Genomic DNA, 21,918 nt, shown 5'->3' with positions numbered 1-21,918 from the left:
TGATGGACGTTAACTAAACTTATTGTGGTGATCATTTCACAATATATACACATATAAAATCATTATGTTGTATACTTGCAACCAGTACAATGTTATATATCAATTATACCTTAATTAAAAAAAAATATGTCCTCAACATGTGTTCAAATGGGCTATCATTTGCTCCTCACCAAAAGAAGTCTTCTTCCTGCACTATCAGAAGCTGGGACATAGAAACCCATTTGGAAAGACAGAGGCTTGACTTTCTCACAGAAATGAATCCCCCATGTGGAATTTTAGTTTATGTTTCACTGTCAAAAGTATGAACAAGCAACTCCAACCCATACTAAGAACAGGAGGCCCTGAAGTCCTCACTTACACAGAAAATGCAATTGAGGAAAAGTCAGAATATGGAAAAGTTATACTTAATCTAAATATGGAACATTATATTAGGGACAGAATAAAACTTTTAATATTCTATGACATTAGTACTGCTAATAGCTACCATTTTCTCATGCATGTTTTTACATGCATGTCCTATTTCATTTTCACAATAACCTTAGAGGTAGGTATTATTATCCTCCTTTTATTGATGAAGAAATGAAGACACACAGAAGTTGTGACATCTTGAAAGTCATAGCTAGTAACTAACCCAGGTCTGACTAAGATCTAGATTTCTTAGCAACAATATGCAAACTAAAGACATCTCAAGGCTCTAAAACAAGTTTCTAAAAGACCAAGCTGGTACAGTGAAGTTGCAGAAAGACACAGGAAAATAAATCATCATTCTAAAAGTAAACTCAAATCATGAGTAAAAAAATAAAGGATTGCCTTTAGGCCAATGCTAAAAACAGCCTATTTATGATTATTCTTATTGATTTTTAAGGAACTGAAAACATTTTGAAACAAGTTTCAGAAAATGTCACCAGAATTTAGTAGGATTATGATCACCAAGTAGGATTAAGTTCACCGAGCTCCCATTAGGAGCCATAAACTGTTACGTGCTAAGACACAGGAAACAGGAAACAGTTCCCATTCTCAGAAACATTCAGTGATGTTGGTGAGAGATACAGGTACAGTGACAGACCATAACACGTTGTGGAAAGTGCAATAAAAAAGTTGCAGGGTATTAGAGGAAAGTGAGGAATGGTATACAATCTAGCCAGTGGGTGGCAGGAGAGTTTACTAGAAGTTGCCTGCTGCAGAGAGTGGGCTACCGCTACAGGCAGAGCACAAAGCCTGGGCACAGACCAGAGGTAAGAAATAGCGCAGTAGCATGGCTTATGGGCGGGATGGGTGGGTGGGGTACCATGAAGTCAGGCTTGCTAAAGCATGCGGTGGGAGGCAGGGACACAGGTAAGGCTAGGGAGGACAGCAGGGTCCAAATCATGAAGAAGTTTAAACCTGTCAAGAGTTTTAGGCACACAAGCGACATGCTCAGAATTATCTTTTAACTAAATCCCTTGAGAGATGGAAGCAGACTTGAAGCCACACAGCAATAGGTTCAACTTCTAGCTCTTGGGCTTATTAGCTACATGAAACCTGGAGAGACATAAAACCTTGCACGCCTCAGTCTTGTCAACTGTAAATTGGGAAGTAAACAAATAATAAATGTAAAGCACTGGGACATAGTAAACACTCTCATTATATGCTCGCTGTTATTATTACTAACATTAATATCGTAAGCCTACAAGTTCAGGGAAATCCAATGGGAATCCAGATAAGACATACTCAGATCCTGAATAGGACTGGAAAAAACAGGAGACTCTGAACTATTTAGGAAACAGAACTGAGCAAACCTGATGACCACCTTCTATGGGAGTGTGGGTAAGGGAGAGGGTGCAGCATTGATGAGCCTGGTCAAAGGGATGCAGAGGAACTACATAGCAATAAGAGGGGAAGGAAGGGTCAAAGGTTAGGGTAACAGTTATCTTCAGGATGGAGCGTTCTTGTGAGCTGAGATGGAAAAGGCAGATGACAAAGGGCGAGGATGCAAGAGACAGACTCACTGAGAACAAGGTTCTTGAGAAAATAAGAAGAATGGTAAAGTTTCTCCTGTGTGTCGGGCACCACACGAAGACGTAGGGGCACTGGTCAATGAACCGTCAGAGCAGAGTGTGGCACAGATGCTGGTCCTCGGAGTGCATCCCATTAGAGAAGCTCTGAGGGGTGGCCATCTGACTGTGGGCCTCCTGAGCCTAAGTCTGTGCCTATTTCCCTCTCTACTCCCACTACCCATCAGTGTCTTGCCCCATCTGGGAGGCATTCAGTCAAGTTCCTGGTGTGAATGAATAAATATACTTGCCCAAAATCTTACTTCTAGGAGTAGAAATTTTATAAAGAGGCCTGAGAATATATTATAAGAGAGATGCAAGAGATTTGGGTATTAAAATAGAGTTAATTAATAATTAAAATACTAAAACATGAAAAATACACATCTAAGAGCTTTACACAGAGGCAGCTGAAGGTTAAGAGAGTGGAGGAACCAGGGGGCACAGGGCTGAGTCATGTGGAGAGACCTGAAGTGGTTCCAGAACTCTGTCTGGCTGAATATATTCCCCAATCTGCAAATTTAAGCATTTAAGAAGGGACACATTTTTCACCTCAAAACTATAGATAAAGGACTAAAAAGGGAACGTACCAAAGACTATACACTAGCTGAAACCCAATCACCATAAAATAAAGTCAGGCAAGTGGGCTCTGGCTCAGACTGGCCAGGTCCCAAGTGAGGCTGTACCATTTAGTGACCATGTCCCTTAACCTCTCTGGTAAAGCTCAGACCATCTGAAAATAAATGAGTCTCCAAGCTCCTTTCAAATCTCTTGCTTAAAGGTGCTAAAGCAGCCTTTCTTAACCTTCTGAATCACATACTCACTCTGAGAATCTATGAAAGCTATGAATGCTACCTGCCTTCCCAAATAAACATAGATATATTCATACAAAACTCTGCAAATCATTTCAGAAATTCCTGATTGCAGACCTCCTTCTAGTGAGGAAAATAACTGAGGTGCAATTCTTTATAAAGAAGATATCTGTCTTCTTTAAAAGTAATGGAGTCCAGGTATCAGAGTGATCCCTTTACAGCCCACGGTGGAGAGCTTACTCGGTCTCCACCTGAACTGTAAGTCTCCTCATCTCTGAATTCTCCAGAGCCCTAAATATAATAAGTACCCATTTCATTTATCAATTATCAGGGCCATAATGGTTTGAGTGCACAGTTTTGGAGTTTTCAGACCTTTGCTGCTTCTCAATGAGTTATCAACTTCAAATACTCGCTTGGAGTAAGAAATCCAAATATACAGACAGCAACCACCATGGGCTTACTCCGCAGGGTCTATCAACTTTCCAAAATTGATTTCTGCTGAGAGGAGTCTAGCCACCCGAGACTAGAAGCTTTGCCTCAGTTCTACAGCAGAATTTGATAACCCTCCCCATTCTCCCAAAAGGAAACACACTGCATCTGCTTTTAGTAAAAAATCCTTCACATTTGTATCACCCTTTGTACTTTCCAATCCCTCTCACATACATTAAATATTCATCTATGAGGTAGGCAATATACACAGTACTCCATTTTAAAAGATAAGGAAGAGAATATAACATTTAAGTAATCAGAGAGGGCTTTCAACAAAGTCTAGCACTCCAAGTCACATGGTTATAAATATGTTAGTGTTTCTCTATTTATCCTTTATGCAGAAGGTAGGAGAAACCTTTTTAAAATGACACAGAGAAAAAAAAAATGACACAGAAAAATAGGCATGGTATTTAATAAAGTGTCCAATGAACATCTAAATAGTACCTATGATTTCAGAAGCCAAGAGCCTAAGCAATTTTATGAATAATGATTCAAGTTTAGTTTTTTTAATGTTCAGTAAGAATCTAATCAACCTATCATTTATGACTAAAAAAAAAAAAAAGCAGAATTCACAGTATGTAAGTAGAAGGTGAGGGGATTCTATACTTACCTATTGCACAATGTAAAATCTGGAGAGAAAAAAGGGGGGAAAGAGAATTAGTAAAGATCAATAATATTATATGAATAGCTTTATTTCATACAAATTAGCCTTCACTCAGAATAGAGCAGTGTCTGCCAGCAGTACTGAATTTTAAAAATGAACATTCCATTTTTAAACTTCACTACAGGCTATTTAACAAAATGCAAATTCTTATTCAGTTTTTTGTTCATTTTTACTTTATTTATCTGTGGAGGATTTGCTAGGGAGTACATCTCACCCTATAGCTTAGCAGATGTCGATGACTTCTTTTGTAAGACATAAACTAGTAAGAGCAGTGATGTGCAAGTCCCCTGAGCCACACTGTACAGAACTGTCACAGACTGTGAAACACAGGATCAGAAGACACCATCTTTGCCTGGCAGGCCCTTCAGCGCAGACATTCATTCTACAAAGCTCCACCCTTGGGCCCCATCTAATCTCTAACCCCAGATTTCTTCAAACTCCAGCCCCACATTCCTTTGGACATCTAAAGCTAGATTGGCATGCTTCAACAGGTAGCTCACCCTCTCTTTCTTTCATACCTACCTGCCTCTTGACCACCAACCTCCCACTCTCAATTCAACTGCTCTTTCCTTTCCCTCACCCCCAAATCAAGCAAGTTTCCAAGTCCTGCCAATGCTTCTGGCACATCTTCCTTAGTTTTTTATTTCCAGTGCATAGACGAGACTGCTATCTCCTCTCCACCTCAATGGCCATCTAACCAGCCAATTAGGTTTTTCCAAATCCCCTTCTAATTCATCCTGTATCTAGCACCTTAACCTGGGTGGTAGTACTAAAGTAATTTGAAGCCATCTACAAGATTGATTTAATGACCAAAGTTTTTCTGGGCGATAAGACTAACAACTATTGAAGTGCATTTTAGAATTTACATTTTTGTAGCTGTCATTGTGTTGTCTGGAACTATAATAACCCTGGCAGATGGGCAGGACACATACCTCTATTTCCAGATGAAAAAACAAAGACTTGGAAAAGTTGTCCAACTTAAACAAGGTAGTAAGTGATATTCAGGATCAAGAACCTAGATTTTATTTCTAGTCTACTGCATTTTCTATCATTTCACTGTACATTAGTTATATCTGAAAAAACTATAACTTGACAAGACTTAGCTTTATCTACAACATGCCTAGTAAGACTCTGTATTTAAGTCTACTATTCTGCTAAGTCTTTTTTGAAGAGAGTGGGGCAGAGGGTGGTTTGAATTTAAAAAAAAATCAAGCTGCACAAATTTGTTGATAAGAGAACAAAAGAATTACTAGATTTCAAATCTTACATTTTTCAAAAGAAAACACTACTAAAGAATCTCAAATGTGTGAATACACAAGATAAGCTGAACCTCCTATTGCAAGATCAAGGAAAACTAAGCTACGTGCTGATTAAAATGAAATGGAATCGAAGATGACCAACGAGCATCCTTTGAGACAAGACAGATGATAGTGCCTAGACAGAAAACCTACTCTTTTCATGTATGTGGCAAGACATCCAGGCTGCTGATTCACAACAGGGACACTGCAGAAAAGGACATATAACACTTAAGGCCAATCATATCTTCTTTGTGTGATAGAACAGATCTTAGTCATATGAGACCCAACCTCTCCCTTTTAATCACGTATTTTATACTGCCTCCTTTACTATATAATTCAGAGATGGTATAGCTTACCTATACAAAAATGAAAATAAACAACATCCTAACTGAGACATAAATTAGGAATAAGAAGAAAGTTGTTTATTTAAAAAAAACATGTATTTCCACATATAAATGCTTGGGGACACAATGACATAATGAAGCACTCAGATACAGGTATCAACTTATGATGAATACATTTGGATTTAAAAATAAGAGTATCAGAAAGCACTTTGGGCAAGAATAGGAAAATAACAGAGCAGAGGTACAGGCCAGCACTAGAATAGAAACAGTATTAAAACAATAATGAACATAGGGAAAGAATCTTAACTGAAGTTAGAATAATGACAGCAAATAAATAACAAAGTAGAGGAAATGAGGAAGTATAAACATTATCACAAATCAAGCTAGTGTGATGTCAAAATAATCCTTGAGATAATGTACCAAGATAGGGCAATAAGAAAGTATCATCAAAAATTTATCCTTCTCACTTGAAATCCCATTGAGACATACAACCTGTGCCTAGTATGTAAAAAGAACTTGGAGACGATATACTTTGAATGGTATGACAAGGAAAAGAATATGGATTAGACAAAAAAAACAAAAACTAATAAAAATACTGAGATGATGTGATACTGTGGTTGTATAATAGACTGGGAATACTTTTAGGATGAAAGTGATTCAAACAAAGGCAATATAAAATACTATTAAAGTAGTTATATTAAAGAAATTGAATGAGATTCCTGCATTACATGTGTTGCCATTAACCTAACGTCTGAACAGAAATCTCAAGTCTGTTTCATATTTTCAATCAGTTTCATTGCTTTTGCAGTTATAACACTATTGCACTGAAATCCTTTTCAACTAACTATGCCAGCTGAAAATGCTATAATGCTTACCGAACAGAATGTGCAGAATGAACAAATTACTCAATTTTGAGATATCTTTATTTCACTTAAGTTCCTTCTTCATTCCAACTGTCGTAGGCAGAATAATAAAGATGATTCCCTTAAGATTCCTGTTCCTAAGTTATCCAATCGAACACTAAACAAGGTACCACAGGGTAGGAATTTTGCAAATGTAGTTAAAAGTCTGAAGTCAACGGACTTTATGGTACAGATATTATATGGATAGGCCTGATCCAACCAGGCCAGTCTTTTAAAAGCAGTTTTCTCTGGCTGGTGGTAGAAGAGGAAGTCAAAAATATTCAAGGAACAAGATAGTCAATATATTCCTGTATAGTCCATGGAATTCTCTAGGCCAGAACACTGGAGTGGGTAGCCTTTCCCTTCTCCAGGGAATCTTTCCAACCCAGGGATAGAACCCAGGTTTCCTGCATTACAGGCGGATTCTTTACCAGCTGAGCCACAAGGGAAGCCCAAGAATACTGGAATGGGTAGCCTATCCCTTCTCCAGTGGATCTTCCTGACCCAGGAATCAAACTGGGGTCTCCTGCACTGCAGGTGGATTCTTTACCAACTGAGCTATTAGGGAAGCCCACCTCACATGAATACTCACCAAACTGCATCCACTGTAAAGGAGGCTCTTAATAAGAGTGAAAAAAATGATATGCACTATTAATACCAATTAGCCTCTTTTCCCAGCCACCCTATTGTTTCCTCAATAGACTCATGAACAAATTGGCCGTGGCAGCAAGAAGGGAGGCTATGCATGGGCTCAGCAACATGAACTTCCTCTTAGCAAGGCAGACCTTGTTAACCGTACTGCTGACTGCCTAATCTGCTAACAGCAGAGATCAACATTAAATGCCCTATAAAATACCATTTCCCAGGGGGATAGCATACACCCTGATGGTAGGCTGATTACATTGGACTTTGTCCATCAAGGAGGGAGCAGATATTTGTACTTATTGGAATAAACACATATTCTAGATATGGTTTGCCTTCTTTGACCACAATGGCTCTGCCAGCCTTACCATCTATAAATTCAGAGTGCCTTATCCACCATCACGGCATTCTAACAGTATTGTGTCTCGTCAAAGAACACACTTCACAGCAAAAGAAATCCATACATCACTGGGCTCAGGCCCAGTGAATCATCTGATCTTACCACACACCTCATCACCCAGAAATGCCTGGCTTAGCTGGAAGGAAGAATGGTTTACTGAAGACTAAGTTATAATGCCAATTGGGGGGCCTTACCTTCAAAGAACGGGGTTCTGCCTTACAGGATGCTGTCTACACTTTGAATCACAGGTGCTGTATTCCTCACAACTAGATTACAAAGTTCCAAGAATTGAGAGGAGGAAGCAGGAGTGGCTACTCTCACTATTACACCTGTTCACTCACCTGAAGAATTTTTGCTTCCCATTCCGGCAATGCTGAGCTCTACTGGTTTAAAAGATCTTAGTCTCCACAAGGTTACTGGCTGCACCAGGTGACACAACAATGGTTCTACTGAACTGGAAGATTAGACTGCCCCCTGGCCATTTTGGGCTCCTTATTTATGCTACTGAACCAACAGGCAAAAAACAGGGTTTACTGATGGATGGAATGGTTGATCCTGATTGAGATCACGTTGCCATAGGGAATGGAGGCAAAGTGGACTATGTACAGAAGCCAGATATGAGGCACCTGTTAGCATTTCCAATAGGAAAGGTTAATGAAAAACTTACGGAAACCAAAAAGAGGTAGAATGACTAAGGACTCGGACTCCTTGGGAATGAAGGCTTGGGTCATTCCACCCTTACTGCTGTAGTAGCAGTTAGTTGCTCAGTCGTGTCCGACTCTTTGCGATCCCATGGACTGTAGCCACCAGGCTCCTCTGTCCATGGGATTCCCCAGGCAAGAATACTGGAGTGGACTGCCATTCCCTTCTCCAGAGAATCTTCCCAACCCAGGGGTCGAACTCAGGTCTCCTGAGTTGCAGGCAGATTCTTTACCATTTGAGCTACAGGGAAGACTTGCAATCTGTACCACAGTCTAAAGCTATGCTGCCAATGCAGTAGTCACTAGAGCTTATTTCAGTTTAAATTAAAAGGAAATAAAACTTATAAAGTCATTTTCTCAGTCTCACCTACCCCATGGACTCAACAGTGGCTAGTGTATCAGACAGATAGCACAGATTTGAAGTATTATCATTGCAAAAGTTCTTCTGGACAATGCCAGTCTAAAGAATTAATTTTATTTATTTATACATCAGTTAGAAACCCTTTGATGAGATTCTTTCAAAGTTATATTATTTTGGTAAGTGTGTTCAAATGTCTCCATCTGTAGGAAACTGCATGGTCTCTTATTCAGAGACCTAATGCATTCTCCTGACTTCATATGAATCTTTTTATTTTTCAAAGTCTAAGGTTCCAAGTTATTTTACTATTACATCTGAAGATTTTCTCTTTTCTGTTAGCTATCACTTATATTCATTTTAAGTTTAAAAATTTAACAGGCCGGTACTCAGGAAGGGAAGAGTTTTTTTTCTTGAAAAACAGCTCCTATGTGTAACTCCATACACTCTCAATAACCACACTGAGAGGAGCTTTCATTTCCAAATAATTTTCTAGAATTTTTCCTGATTATTTTGGAATTATACTTTCCAACCTTTTCTACTTCTGGTAGCCACCTATCTTGACAGGTTCGATACTCTCAATCTCTTTTCTAGATATCTTGGTTCTACTGCACTATTGGTCTGTTAAATTCCACTACTTTCTTGCTTTTTCTGTGGTACTGATAATCATTCACACATTAGCTAGTCCACCAGAGGTCTCTGCTCTGTAATCTATTTTATCTGAGACCATAACCAGGAACTCCTGCCTTTCTTGAATCTTTAGTACATATTACATACTTTTCTGCACTGCACCCTCCTTCCTGTCCTGAACTGCAACCATTGATATTTTCAGTTCTCTTTATTTAAAAAAAAAATCATGCTCTTTTTTACAGCCATTACCTGTCTTCTCTGAATACCATATCAATTTGCTTCTATTTGCTTGAGTTGTTAAGCAGTGAGGCCTGTGTGGGTGGACTCCTGTTTCCCACAGTCTCCCTCTTCCCTTCTGATGTTGTGACACTTATTAATTATATCCAAGTTCTGTTCCCCTCTGGTTTTCAGTTTCTGAAGCTGGTTTGTCTGGCTTCTTGTCATTCCTGTTTGTGTCAGGTAGCTCCACTATGACTTGCTCTGCTTGCTCTTCACAAGGCTCGGAGGTCTGGTTTCTCAAAACAAGGGCTCAGAAAAAAGGTAGTCTAAAATGTGCAAATAGCTTGTGTTTCAGAAGTTCCTTTTAAAAATCATTATTGAGAAATCAACATGTTTCCACAAAGAAGAAAAACATTACAGGTGATGGTTATGTCCCCAGATGAGTTCAGAAAAGCAAACTTAACAGATAGTGTGCCTAAAATTAGTAACATCACAGAACTCAATCACCTAATATTTCTGCGGGGAAAAAAATCACTCAGTAGTTGAGGTAAAAAGACAAAAACGCAGCAGGGAGACAAGATCGGAGCCCTCTTCCTAAGGATACTACAAGTTCTTAAAATTTTTCTGCATTTTAGAGAAATATTCAAATCAGTTTCCTGTTCCATCAAAGGGTCTGAGGAAGAGTTGTGAGGCGAGGTATAAGAGTCAGAGCAGAATACAGACATGGGACTTAGAAAATAACAAAACCTGTCTTCTTTCCTTCCCCAGAACCAACCAGTTTGGCCATTTCAGACCCAACCCTAAATCAACTCAAGAGAAAAGATAACAAATGAAACTTTTTTTTTTCTTTCTTTCTTTTTTTTGGTAGATAAGAGGGTTCCAAGCATTAGAGGGATCTGGAAGACAATAAGAAGGAAAAGGGGTGCCTGTGGTCCATTAGACAGTCCAAGATGGACAGTGGCTGGTAAATGATGTATGTAGTGATGGACATGTGCTGAAGATGGTCTATTTAGCGAAAACAACGAATGTCTCTGCAGAGCAGTCCTTAACTTATTGACATCCTCACTGTTAATCACAGAGGCACATCCAATTACAAGTACCCGAAAGTGTCTTTGCGGTAATTACAGTCTTACATTAACTAAATATATTTAGAAATCCAAAATCTGTTAGAAATAAGTTTAAAGTGCCATAATGTAGGATCAATCTACCAATTTCTAATCTTTAACCCAATTCTCAACAGGAAAGATAGAATCCTTCCTTATCCAGGACTATCATGGACAACTCAGAAAAGAATAAAGTAAAAAGAAAATTTATCCATAGGTTATTACAGATGAATGGGATTTTAAAAAGCTGAGATATAATTCACATATCACAAAATTCACTTAAAGTATACTATTCAGTGATTTTCAGTTATGTTTCTAAGGTTGTACAACCCTATCACCATTTAATTCAAGAACAGTTTCATCACCTTAAAAAGAAATCCTGTACCCATAAGCAGTCACAGCCCTTGGCAACCATTAATCCACTTTGTCTCTCTGAATTTGCTTATTCTGGATCTTTCATATAAATGGAATCAAACACATAGCTTTTTGTTTCTAGCTTCTTTCATAAAGCATGTTTTCAAGATTCATCCATGTTGTAACAAGTACCAGTAATTCATTCACTTTATGGTATGGAGAAACCATTTTTTATTTATCTATGAATGGCATTTAAAAAATATACTTTTGTTACCTATGTTAATTAACTCCTAGGATTACTCCACATTCAACTCAAGATGCAATGTATTTATTCACACACTGATCTCTTGGCCCACAAAGTTATCAGCATTTTACTTTCTATCGATTTATAAATCATCTCATATCTTATTATCTTCACTGTACTGTGTCTCATGACTTTGGTACATACTTTCTTGGGCTTGCTGCCTAAAACCACTTTTCTAGAGACTGTCCCTTCCGTCCAACTTCTATATGGTTAATGTGACCCTACTCTTGTCTATAGATGACTGGACCAGAAATAAGTACCTAATTTAAGCTGGACAATTAGGCTCTTCACTAGGACTATGGAAATGGAAATAAGATTGCTTTTAATTAGCTGCTCTCTTGATTGCAGAAACTACAATCTCAGGAGTTTTCTGTTACCATGGTCTGCCACGTAGACTAAGAAACCAAAACAAACAAACAAACAAACAAACCAGTCTGCAGGAAGAGAAGAATCAGAGAAAGAGAGAGAGCATGGTAATGAGACACAGCAAGAACTCCTGGGTTCCCAATGGTGCTCCAGTCCGATTCCAGGCCATTCCTAGGTCCCAGGTGGAGCCCCACCACTGGGTTCCATGGGACATACTATACATTTATAACAAATTCCCCTTACAGATGAAGTCAGTCAAGGAGGTTGCTATAATCTCTAGCCAGCGGTCCTAACATAATCATCTACTCAATAAAATTTTAATATCTTTATCAGCTAGGGCTCAGTCTCCATGGTCCCCATTACAGTGACCCAAGCACATACTTATGTAACTATCATCTGTGGAATATTTTGGAAAACTATCTATAAAAATTACTCAAGACATTCTTGTATGAGTACGTGGGGAAAAAAGTTAGGATTTCTATTTTATTAAAAAGCTACATTACTGTTTCACAAACTCAATATATCTTGTACATATTTTGCAAAACTTCATTTAATTTCCTCAGAAAGTCTTTCTGTATTACATTACTACATGTCCATTTATACATGATTAGTAAATGTTTTTAAATTTTTTAAAAAGCAAAGTGTTATATTTTCCTGAGAAGATTTGAAATTTCTTGAGAACAAGTAGAGTCTATTTCAAACTCTCATAGAATCTACTAAGGAATAATCATACAGAATATTATTCAGAATATTCTTACAGAGGTACAAGTGAGTGGCTGACCTCCCTGGACTCATTTTTTCCTCCTTTAACAGGGTTTATTATCAAGCACTAATAATCTACAAAAGAACAACTTATCTGTAATTAAACAATACTAAGCACATGTAATTATCATACCATCTAGGTTGGGTAGGCGAGAAAACATTCCTTAATGGACAGCTCAGGAAACGCTGTTCTAGCAAGCCTGATCTCTTCGCCCCAGTTGAGGGGTCCCTTCCCACCACTGCCATCTACAAAGCTAATATACTGCACATTCCAGGGAGTCTTCATTCATTTTGCAGAGTACTTTTTCCAGAATCAAATCCGGGATTTGTCACCAAATTGGTTTTTACTGGGGATAATAGAGATAAAACCAAAACTCCAAAGTATTTTCTTAAATCCCTATTAAAAATTCTATAAGGATAAATGGGCTAATCCCTCCCAGGCTAAGATTTGGTTCCTAAGTGGATTTTTGCATCACATTATTTGAGGTCACTACCTTCCCTAAGATAATCTTAAAATTTAAAAATTATACCTCTAATATTACCAAGTCTTACAGAGCCAGACTCCCCTTTAAATTATTACATTATTCCAATGGGGTACAACTTCTTACTGTGTCAAGCACTGAGGCAGTTTCTAATGGTCTTGATTCCAAATTTGCTTCTCTGTAGCTTTAGAGAACTGTGTGGGCCAAAGGTCCAGGAGACAAGTTCTACTTATTTACTACTGCCTCTTTCAAAAAAAACGTCAGCCTGCAAGTTTAACATATGGCCTAAACGACTTCCACCTAATTATTCTACAAATGAGAAAAAGAGGTAGACAAGAGGTAAATGACACCCCCAAATTCCCAAAGTAAGTTAGTAAAACTAGCATGCTTAGAATACAGCACTCGAGCTCCGGCTGCAGGCTCTTTACATCACACTATCTACCTTAAATGCGTGAGAAGGACAGTATCGAAATCTCTCTGCTTTTTCTGTTTTCAAAAATTAGGGGAGAGGTGGAAGTAACACATTTTATTTCATAGAGATAAATGGTCTTTTCTTAAATATTTTTCCAAACATCATGACGGGCTTGGCCTAGAGGCTACGTGAAATGAAACTGAATACCAGATCTGCTCTGCAACCTGAAAAATTTTCACCATAATGAACTATGGCAGCTATTGTGTGTGCCCAAAGCTATCTCATCTTCCTTTTTCCATTAACAAAGTCTACAGTTTCTTGGCCAAAAGGATGTGCCCTAGATCTGACTAATCAAGTATCTCACATCACTGGCAAGAGTAATTGTTCTAAGTAAGGCCAACCAGAATCCTTCCCTGATGCTAAGAAAAATAAGCTCTCTCATACCATGTGGAGAAGGCAATCTGCAGTAGGAGAGCCTAAGACCAATATTCAAAGAGAAACAGAGATGAGAGATGGAAGGAGGGTCTGCAACATCAAATCCTTGGTTCTCATTCCTCATTCCTGAGCTGGTTCCTTTGATTTTGTAAGCTAACCTTGTATCTTTACCAACTATGGAAGCCAATAAATTTCCTTTTGCTTAAAATAATTTGAATTGGGCTTGTCACTCACCACGCAAAAATCCTAACATACTTAACCCAGAAGACAGGAATGGATATATACATTATCCTTAATACAGGGAAATTAATAAACTATTCTTTAAAAAAAATTTTGGAGGCTTCTAGACAGTCTCTACTGTTTCTTATATCTATCACTCCTGACATCCTACACTTACCAACTTCACTGTGCCCATTATATGCCAGGCCCCGAGAGTATCCGAGTTTGCTAGCAGTTCCCTAGAATGTTCCTGGAACTTTTAAAATCCTAATATAAGTTTGTTTAATTTGATTTCCAATAAAAGTTGAATGTAAAACACATTCCAAGTAATGCAAGTTAAATGAGATCTACTTTACCTGGTCAAAGAGATAAACCAGACATCAACATTATACATAGCATACTACTAGGCAAGTTTTTAACATTTAAAGCAAATCCAACAGAAACATGGCTACTTCAATATAATTTAGTAGCTTGTTTTAATTTTACAATAGAAATCAACAACAACAAATCACAGGACCCACCTCCAATAAGGCTCCAGTTTGGAAGAATTTCAAAGGCTTTTCAATGGAATAATAAAGGCTATGATAGCTACCCTTAGCCAGGTATGCTCTGACCAGCCCAACTGCTATAACGAGCCACCTAAGAAAAAGAACAATCAGAAAAAAAAAGGTTAAGTAGGATTATAATAGAAAGACATGGCAATGACAGATACTGCCAAAGGTGACCTCAAGAATCTGTTCTGGATTTATGGATTATCACCCTCAAATGCCAAGCTGTATGTAATGCACAGAAATGCTGCACCATCAGCAACATCCTACCAAGAGTGCTTTTTCGTAAAAGCACAGTGGCACCTCACCCATCTGGAGCTCGGCTTTTTGGCAACCTTGCCTATTGAGAACAAGGCCAAAAGGAAGGGAATAAGCTAAATTGGTCCTTGAGCAGCTATATTAGGTGCCAGAAAGTACAAGGCAAAAGAAACTATTACAGGAAAATTTAATGCCCTGTGCAGTTAAAGGGTCTGTAATAATAACAGGGTGAAGATAAGATGTTTTAAACTATTTATGTAAGTATCTTGCTGGTACCTTAAAAGCTGTTCTTTTAAAAGACTGCAAATGACATGAATAAATAGCTTTCTTTTTTTTTTCAGAATAAAAGGCTTTTAAGCTGAGAGTCTCAAAATCAATTCAGTAAAGAAAGTCAGATCAATACAAAATGCAAAAGGGAAGCATTTAGGCATATGGCTCTGAACACATTTTTGTTCTACTCTCCTCCAAAATAAATTTCTCAGATCTTGTAGCTTTTTATTTGTTAAGTTCCATACTGAAACGTTGTATACTTTTATTAAAGTATGTCTCCTTGAAGGTGCTAACAGATTTATTTATGTGTACAATCTTAACTAGGCAATAGGGAATGTGGTCTGATATTTCTAGAAACTATCATGCAAATACATCAAACAAGAGTTTGTAAAAAAAAAAAAGAAAGAAAGAAAGAAATTAATTCCTTAATGGTGTTACTAGTTTAGCATTGGTGGTGGTGGTTTAGTTACTAAGTTGTGTCTGACTCGCGATTCCATGGACTGCAGCCTGCCAGGCTCCTCTGTCCACAGGATGCTCCAGGCAAGAATACTGGAGCGGGTAGTCATTTCCTGCTCCAGAGGATCTTCCGGACCCAGGAATCGAACTGGGTCTCCTGCATTGCAGGTAGATTCTTTACCCATTAGTGGCCTAGAAAAAAGCTTACTTTACTTTCACACCCCCAACTTGTCTTCCTGGTTTAAGATACCATTTCTTACCTCCACCCTATTCTCTATGTTAATGGCTTAAAAATACTCTTTTCACCTTCCCCAATGTATCTTAAAAATCTATCTTCAGTGCAATGCCCTTACTAAGAAGACAAGAATTTTTATATATGAGCACACACATAACACTCCTGAATATTCTTTTAAAATCACTGTGACCATTTATGTGATAAAGTAAGCTTGCATGCAATATTTTTTCATTAGTCTTTGAGTCAAGAGACATGGGTTCTAGGCTCAGAACTACTACTAACAAGTTCTATGACTTCAAACAAGATAAGCAAGTCACAACTTCTCTGAGCCTAGGTTTCAATACTATCTCTAACAATAGTCATAAAGCCCCTATGAGCTTCTCAAGATATGTTTTGTGCGTGTGTGTGTGTGTGAAAAAGCAAGGTGCTGAAATGCTAACAGATTAGAATTTGTATTTTTAAAAAGGGATGGGGTTATAATTATACAATTTGCTAGTATCAGGATCTTAAAGATACACAAATTTAACTGCCTTCTAGGGAGGAAACCTGTGTGAAAGGGAAGATAGGAGGGTAGATTCTCACTGTATGCCCTTGCATATATTTTCAATTTTGCATTTGGCCATTGTATTATCTAGTTTAAAAATAAATCAAACTAGATGTTCATTATACAGTTCTTTCAACTTTTCGTCTGTTTGAAAATTTTCAAAATAAAATGTTAAGAAAAAAAATTTTTTTACAAATGAATACAATTTAAAAATCTATATATTCGTCTGATCCTGTGATCAAAAATCAGAAGATCAAAGAATTGGAGAAACTTGGAGAGCGCCTAACTCAACTCTTTAGTTTTTACAGATGAAAAAACGGAGGTCTAGAGAAATTAAATGATTTATCCAAGGTCACACAGCTAGTCCGTGTCATAACTAGAACTCAAAACTCGCTGTGACAAGGGATGGACCGAAATAAGAAACAAGAGTGGGTAAAACCTGTTTCCAGGGTCTATTCCCCTCCTCCCCAGTAACTCTGCCTTCCATTTCTAGAGTCCTCCCCGCTCCAACCCATCCTATAGTCTGCTGCTGCTGCTAAGTCGCTTCAGCCGTGTCCGACTCTGTGCGACCCCACAGACGGCAGCCCACCAGGCTCCCCCGTCCCTGGGATTCTCCACGCAAGAACACTTGGAGTGGGTTGCCATTTCCTTCTCCAATGCCATGAAAGTGAAAAGTGAAAGTGAAGTCGCTCAGTCGGGTTCGACTCCAGCGACCCCATGGACCTACAAAGTCTAAATTCACCTAAAGCACAGAACTGCTCATGTCACTGGGCAAAAACTTTGAACGCTCTTCCACCACCTTTCAAATTGAAGCTCATCGTGGATTTTGAAAACAGCCGCGGAAACAAATGGTCACTCTGCAGCCTCAGCTCCCTCCACTCCCTTTAGAGGGAACAGCTCGCCATCCGTGACTTGCCGCCTGGGCTCTCCGCGCTGCAGGATGGCCCGGCACACCGCCCCCCAGACCTGGCCGTGTGGCCAGCCCACCTGTCCTCCCAAGGCCCTCGGAACCACCACCTAGGCAGCCTTCCCCGAGCCCCCATGGAGCCTCGAAACTCCAGCTCCGAGCACACCCTGTCCCTGGGAACTTGCTCGCCCCCGGCCCGGGCGAGAGTCCCGAAAAGGCACAGGGGAGAAGGATCCCGCCTCGGTTGCCCTTAGCGCCCAAGTGCCGGGGCCCGGACTCCCGCCGCCGGGGCTGCGCTGCGCGTGGCGGGCCGAGCCGGGCCGCTCCTCCGGCCGCAGAACCCCCTCCCCGGCCAGGCTCTCCCCCGCCTTCACAAACCCCAGCCTCACCCCGCGGTCATCACCACATTGTAGATGACCAGGTATGCCGTGGCCAGAGGCCCCGGACCCTTTTTCTTCCGCGAGCTGCTGGCTTCGCCGACCCCGGCACGGCCCCCGCCGCCCCCATTCCCCTTCGACGCTGCAGTCGCCGCCGCTGCCGCCATGTCAAGTGCCGGGAACCCACTCTCCTCGCGCAAGCCCCACCGCCCGAACTGAGCCCCGCGAGAGGCGGGGGGGAAGGACGCGGGAGAGGCGGAGCGGAGGCCGCGGGGCGGAGCCAGGGACAACGCCCACGGCGGCCGCCATCTTGGAGGAGGGCAAAGACGCTCCCGGCGCCTTCCGCCCCTCCGCGAGCCTCAGTTGCCACCGCCATCTTGGGACGGAGTAATCACCGCCGCTTTTGCCCTCCGGAGAATAACCTCCGGCGCCATCTTGATTAGGTCAATATTGTCTTCTGCCTTGCTGGGCAGGCTCGCTGTTTCTACCATCTAGATGCTTCGTCGTCCGCCTCCATACTGGATTAAATAAGTCTTTCATTCTCTCTCGTCATCGTGACATCTCCCAGTGGTCCTATCTTCTCCCCTAATGCAGCCCCGAGTAAACCTTCAGTTTTGAGTCAAGTCATTTGACGCACATTTCGTTTCCCATCATCCCCAGAGGCAGGCGGGAACTGCCCTTTATGTTAACTTGTAGCTAGGTTGAAGATTTCAGTCTCGGAAGGTTTATTCCCTGCCTTTTAAGTTACTAGTGAAAGAGGAAACAAACAGAACAGGCTCCATCTTGAAAACAGGACTCCATCTTGGGCCAGACTGTGGACTTTGAGCTATATGCCCAGTATCTATGTGAACGACATACCAACTGGAAAACCAGGCCCCCGGGATGGAAGAACCCAGGGCTCATAACAAGACTCTCCATTGCCTAAAAGAACACCCTAATTATCTGTGTAACCAAATAGAATCATAAATTCTATTTTGCTTATTGGGGTATGACCACAGGCCTGTTGATAATTGTCCACTGTTAACTACCTAGGCTTAAGGCATATGAATCATGGGTTAACTTTGATTGTATCTTTCTCTACCTTTGTTCAGACTAGTTTCAGGGAATTGGGGGAGGTGGGTTTGGGCTTGTACTTAGGGTATATAAGGTTTTCACAAAAACTGGTTGGGGTCCTTATGCTAAGAGGAGACTCTGTCTTGGGCCTGCCGGTGTAATAAACTGCACTTCACTATCTGCATTGTCCTTCAGAGTGAGTTTGTTTCCCAGAACGCATGGCTACAACACTAGAATAGTGGAGGTCTGTAGGGTAAGGGAGTTAAAGGCTAGGTTCGGAAAAAGAGTGAGACTGGCACTTCACAGGAAGGGGTGAGAAGGGGCAGCAGTCAGATTAGTGAGCTGCTGCACTAACCCAAGAAAAGAGTAAGCATATATGTGGAAAGCTACTGTCTTAAGGGGGCCTGTTCTTCTCCAGTGTTATTTGGAGTAGTTATCTCTTAAATGGCTGGGGCAAGGAATTCTGGAGATGGGCCAGAGGAGGACCTGGAGGGGTGTTTAAACTCCAGGCTATTTTGAGCCATGTAACTTTCCTTCATTTTAGACCCCAAGGAATATATACAAACAGAAAAAGAGAGGTGGGTGCTGTTAATGTTCAGGGCTTCTTTGTGCTGATAAATGAGGGTCAGGGTTTGTGGTCCAGGAAGAAGGAAGTCTAGGGCCCGTAGTGTTGATTTTCTATTCTAGCCATCAGGGTCTCAAGCGAAAGAACAGTCTTGACTTGGTCTCGGGAAATGGCTTGGATTCGGTCTTGTAGGAATCCCTGGAAAAGATTAAACAAACAAGTCCCAAAGATAAGTAGGAGGATGATAAAAATGAATGATCTGAGAAGGGAGGGGTAAAACCCAAGGCACCTAGTTTCAATCTGTTAACCATGACTGCTAGGAGTTGCTTAATCTCTGGCGGATTCGTGAGGCTTGATCTGTAAGGTTTTTTGCAGCTCCTTGTACAATACCTGATTGGTTGGCATAGAAACAGCAGGATTAGTCTAGAAAAAGGCATAGACCTCACTTCTCTGCACTGAGTAGATCTGAGTGAGTAAGTGAGTGAAGTCACTCAGTCGTGTCCGACTCTTTGTGACCCCATGGACTGTAGCCTACCAGGCTCCTCAGTCCGTGGAATTTTCCAGGCAAGAGTACTGGAGTGGGTTCCTATTTCCTTCTCTAATCCCCTTCTATTTTGTAATACCAAGGAATCAAGTTGATTTTGGATAGTTATTAGGCCTTGAGCTATTTCATGGAGGCTATCTGATAGGTCTTTAGATAGCGTCTGATAGTTTTGGATGGAGGTGGTTAAGCTGGCAGTTCCTGTTTCTATTTCAGCTGCTATTTCTAGTCCTATTGAGAGGGGAATGAAATGAATGGCTCATTTTATTCTTTTGTGGATGAAAGGAATAGGCTAGGGTTGATCATTGGGGGTTATTAAAATGTTTGGACTGGAGTATACAAGGGTGCAGGTTCTGGTCCAATTAGTAGGTAGACAGAGGTATGTAGACATACCACACAGGAAATAGAAGCCAGGTTTCCTAATACAACAGCTGAAGTCGATGGTGAAGAGGAGTCAAGGGGAGGTTTTGATCATCATTCAAGGACTCTCAGAGACCCTGCTAAGGTGGCCTCAACAATGGGAGAGGTGGAGGAATATGTTGAAGGAAACCACCCTGTAAAGGTTAAAGAGTGTCCTGTAGGACCAGAAACATTATATATAGCCTTTCCAGTGGCAAAGAGTAAGGTGGAGGTATGGATGCACATGGAGTTAGGGATTGTGTCCACGGGTTGGTCATATGAACTGTTTTGGGAATTTCTAGATATGTAAAAAGGAGCTGGTTGTAACTGTTATTCTCTGGGCAATAGGGCCTCCTATTGGAGGTTTTTTTTTTGAAGGAGGGAAGTTTGGTGAGTAAAGATTTTAAGAGTATTGTCTAAATTTCTGATTTGGTCACTAGTGTGAAGATATTTAAGATATGAGACGAGTAAAGGCTCTCCACGGTATGAGTGGTGTAGGGACATGTTACCTGGGGTCCGGATATGGGGAGGGCTGAATCGCCCAGAGGAGTTACGGGTAAACATATCCAGCAGTCTTTAGCCAATTGTGGGTTAGAAGCGTTGAGAAGGGTGTGGGTTAAATTAAGGGTCCAGAATAGATAGTTGAGGTTAGGATTTTGAAGGAGTTCATGGGTCAGAGGAAGAAGGGAGGATAAGAAGAAGATGTTAAACAACATTTGGGGAAATGAGTATAAGATAGATTTTTATGGAAAAGAATTGGATTTTAAAGGGGTAAAAGTTATAAAAGTTTCCCTGTAGCCACAGGGTGGAGATGTAATCTTCAATGTGTTCGAGCATGGATCCCTGAGGACTCGAGACCCAGATATCTGCCAGAAGTTGTTCCAGGAATAATTGCAGCCGTGAAACTGACAGGCTTATCCATCACCAGTTGGGGCTGGTGGAAGCGGTAAGAACTTTAGAGTTGTAGGGCCTGTGTGAGAAACTTGATAAGTATTAGTCTAACAAGCATTTTCATCATTGGGCTGCATAACCTTTTTTAATTAGGTGATGTGTACCCAAGGGGTGATTAAAATTTTGCAGTGGTAGGGGTCAGCAGAATTACCATGTAGGGTCCTTGCCATTTTGAGGTTAGATCTGAATGGGACTAAACTGCCCTATAGACTTTGTCTCCTATTTGAAGGGATGGGTATGGAAGATTGGGGTGTGGGCGAGGCGGTAAGTTATCTATATGTTGCAAAGGGCATCTCATATCTGGGCAAGTAAAGGAAAAGGAAGGTGGGAAGGCAGTATGGGACTGTCCTGGGAGGAGGAAGACCCAAAGGTATTATGGGCCTCCCATACATGACCTCGAATGGACTGGTATTTAAGGGTTTTTTTGGTAAGGCCCAGACTTTTAAGAGGGCTAAAGGGAGAAACTTAGTCCAGTCTTGATAAAGTTCGATCGTTAGTTTGGTCAGAGTTTCTTTTAGGACTTGGTTGGCTCTCTCAACCTTAGAAGACTGGGGATGATAAGGAATGTTCAACTCCCAAGGAACTTGAAGGGCTCGTGCAATATGTGATTTGGGATGTGAACTTGGGCCTGTTGTCAGACTGGAGGGAGGAAGGCATTTCAAATCTTGGGAGAATTTCAGTAAGAATAAGCTGAGCCACAGTAGGGGCTCGTTTGTTAGTAGCTGGGAAAGCTTCAATCCATCCAGAAAATGTATTTACGAAAACTATGAGAAATATAGCACTTCTTACAGGTGGCATGTGGGTGAAATCTACCTGTCAGTCTTGTGCAGGAAGATGTCCGTGAATTTGGTGGATGGGGAAAGGAGGGGGGGTGGTGAATGTTAGAATTAG

The 21,918-nt window shown here is 40.6% G+C and overlaps 1 protein-coding gene across 1 annotated transcript in view; it reads right to left on the bottom strand.

The window, feature by feature from the left end:
- The window catches only part of HACD2 (3-hydroxyacyl-CoA dehydratase 2), an 82,158-nt gene extending 64,454 nt beyond the window's left edge, over positions 1-17,704 (bottom strand). The window contains exons 1-3 of the mRNA XM_040250405.1: positions 17,531-17,704; positions 14,445-14,562; positions 3,942-3,960 (exon numbers count right to left, since the gene is read on the bottom strand). Of these exons, the coding sequence (XP_040106339.1) occupies positions 3,942-3,960; positions 14,445-14,562; positions 17,531-17,685 (292 nt within the window). The 5' untranslated portion in view covers positions 17,686-17,704. The remainder of the gene's footprint in view (positions 1-3,941; positions 3,961-14,444; positions 14,563-17,530) is intronic.
- Between the last annotated feature and the right edge of the window lie 4,214 nt (positions 17,705-21,918).

The sequence above is a fragment of the Oryx dammah genome, unplaced genomic scaffold, assembly GCF_014754425.2.
Source record: "Oryx dammah isolate SB20612 unplaced genomic scaffold, SCBI_Odam_1.1 HiC_scaffold_2, whole genome shotgun sequence".
In the NCBI taxonomy this organism is placed as follows: Eukaryota; Metazoa; Chordata; class Mammalia; order Artiodactyla; family Bovidae; genus Oryx; species Oryx dammah.
This window is presented reverse-complemented; position numbering and strand designations above follow the sequence as displayed.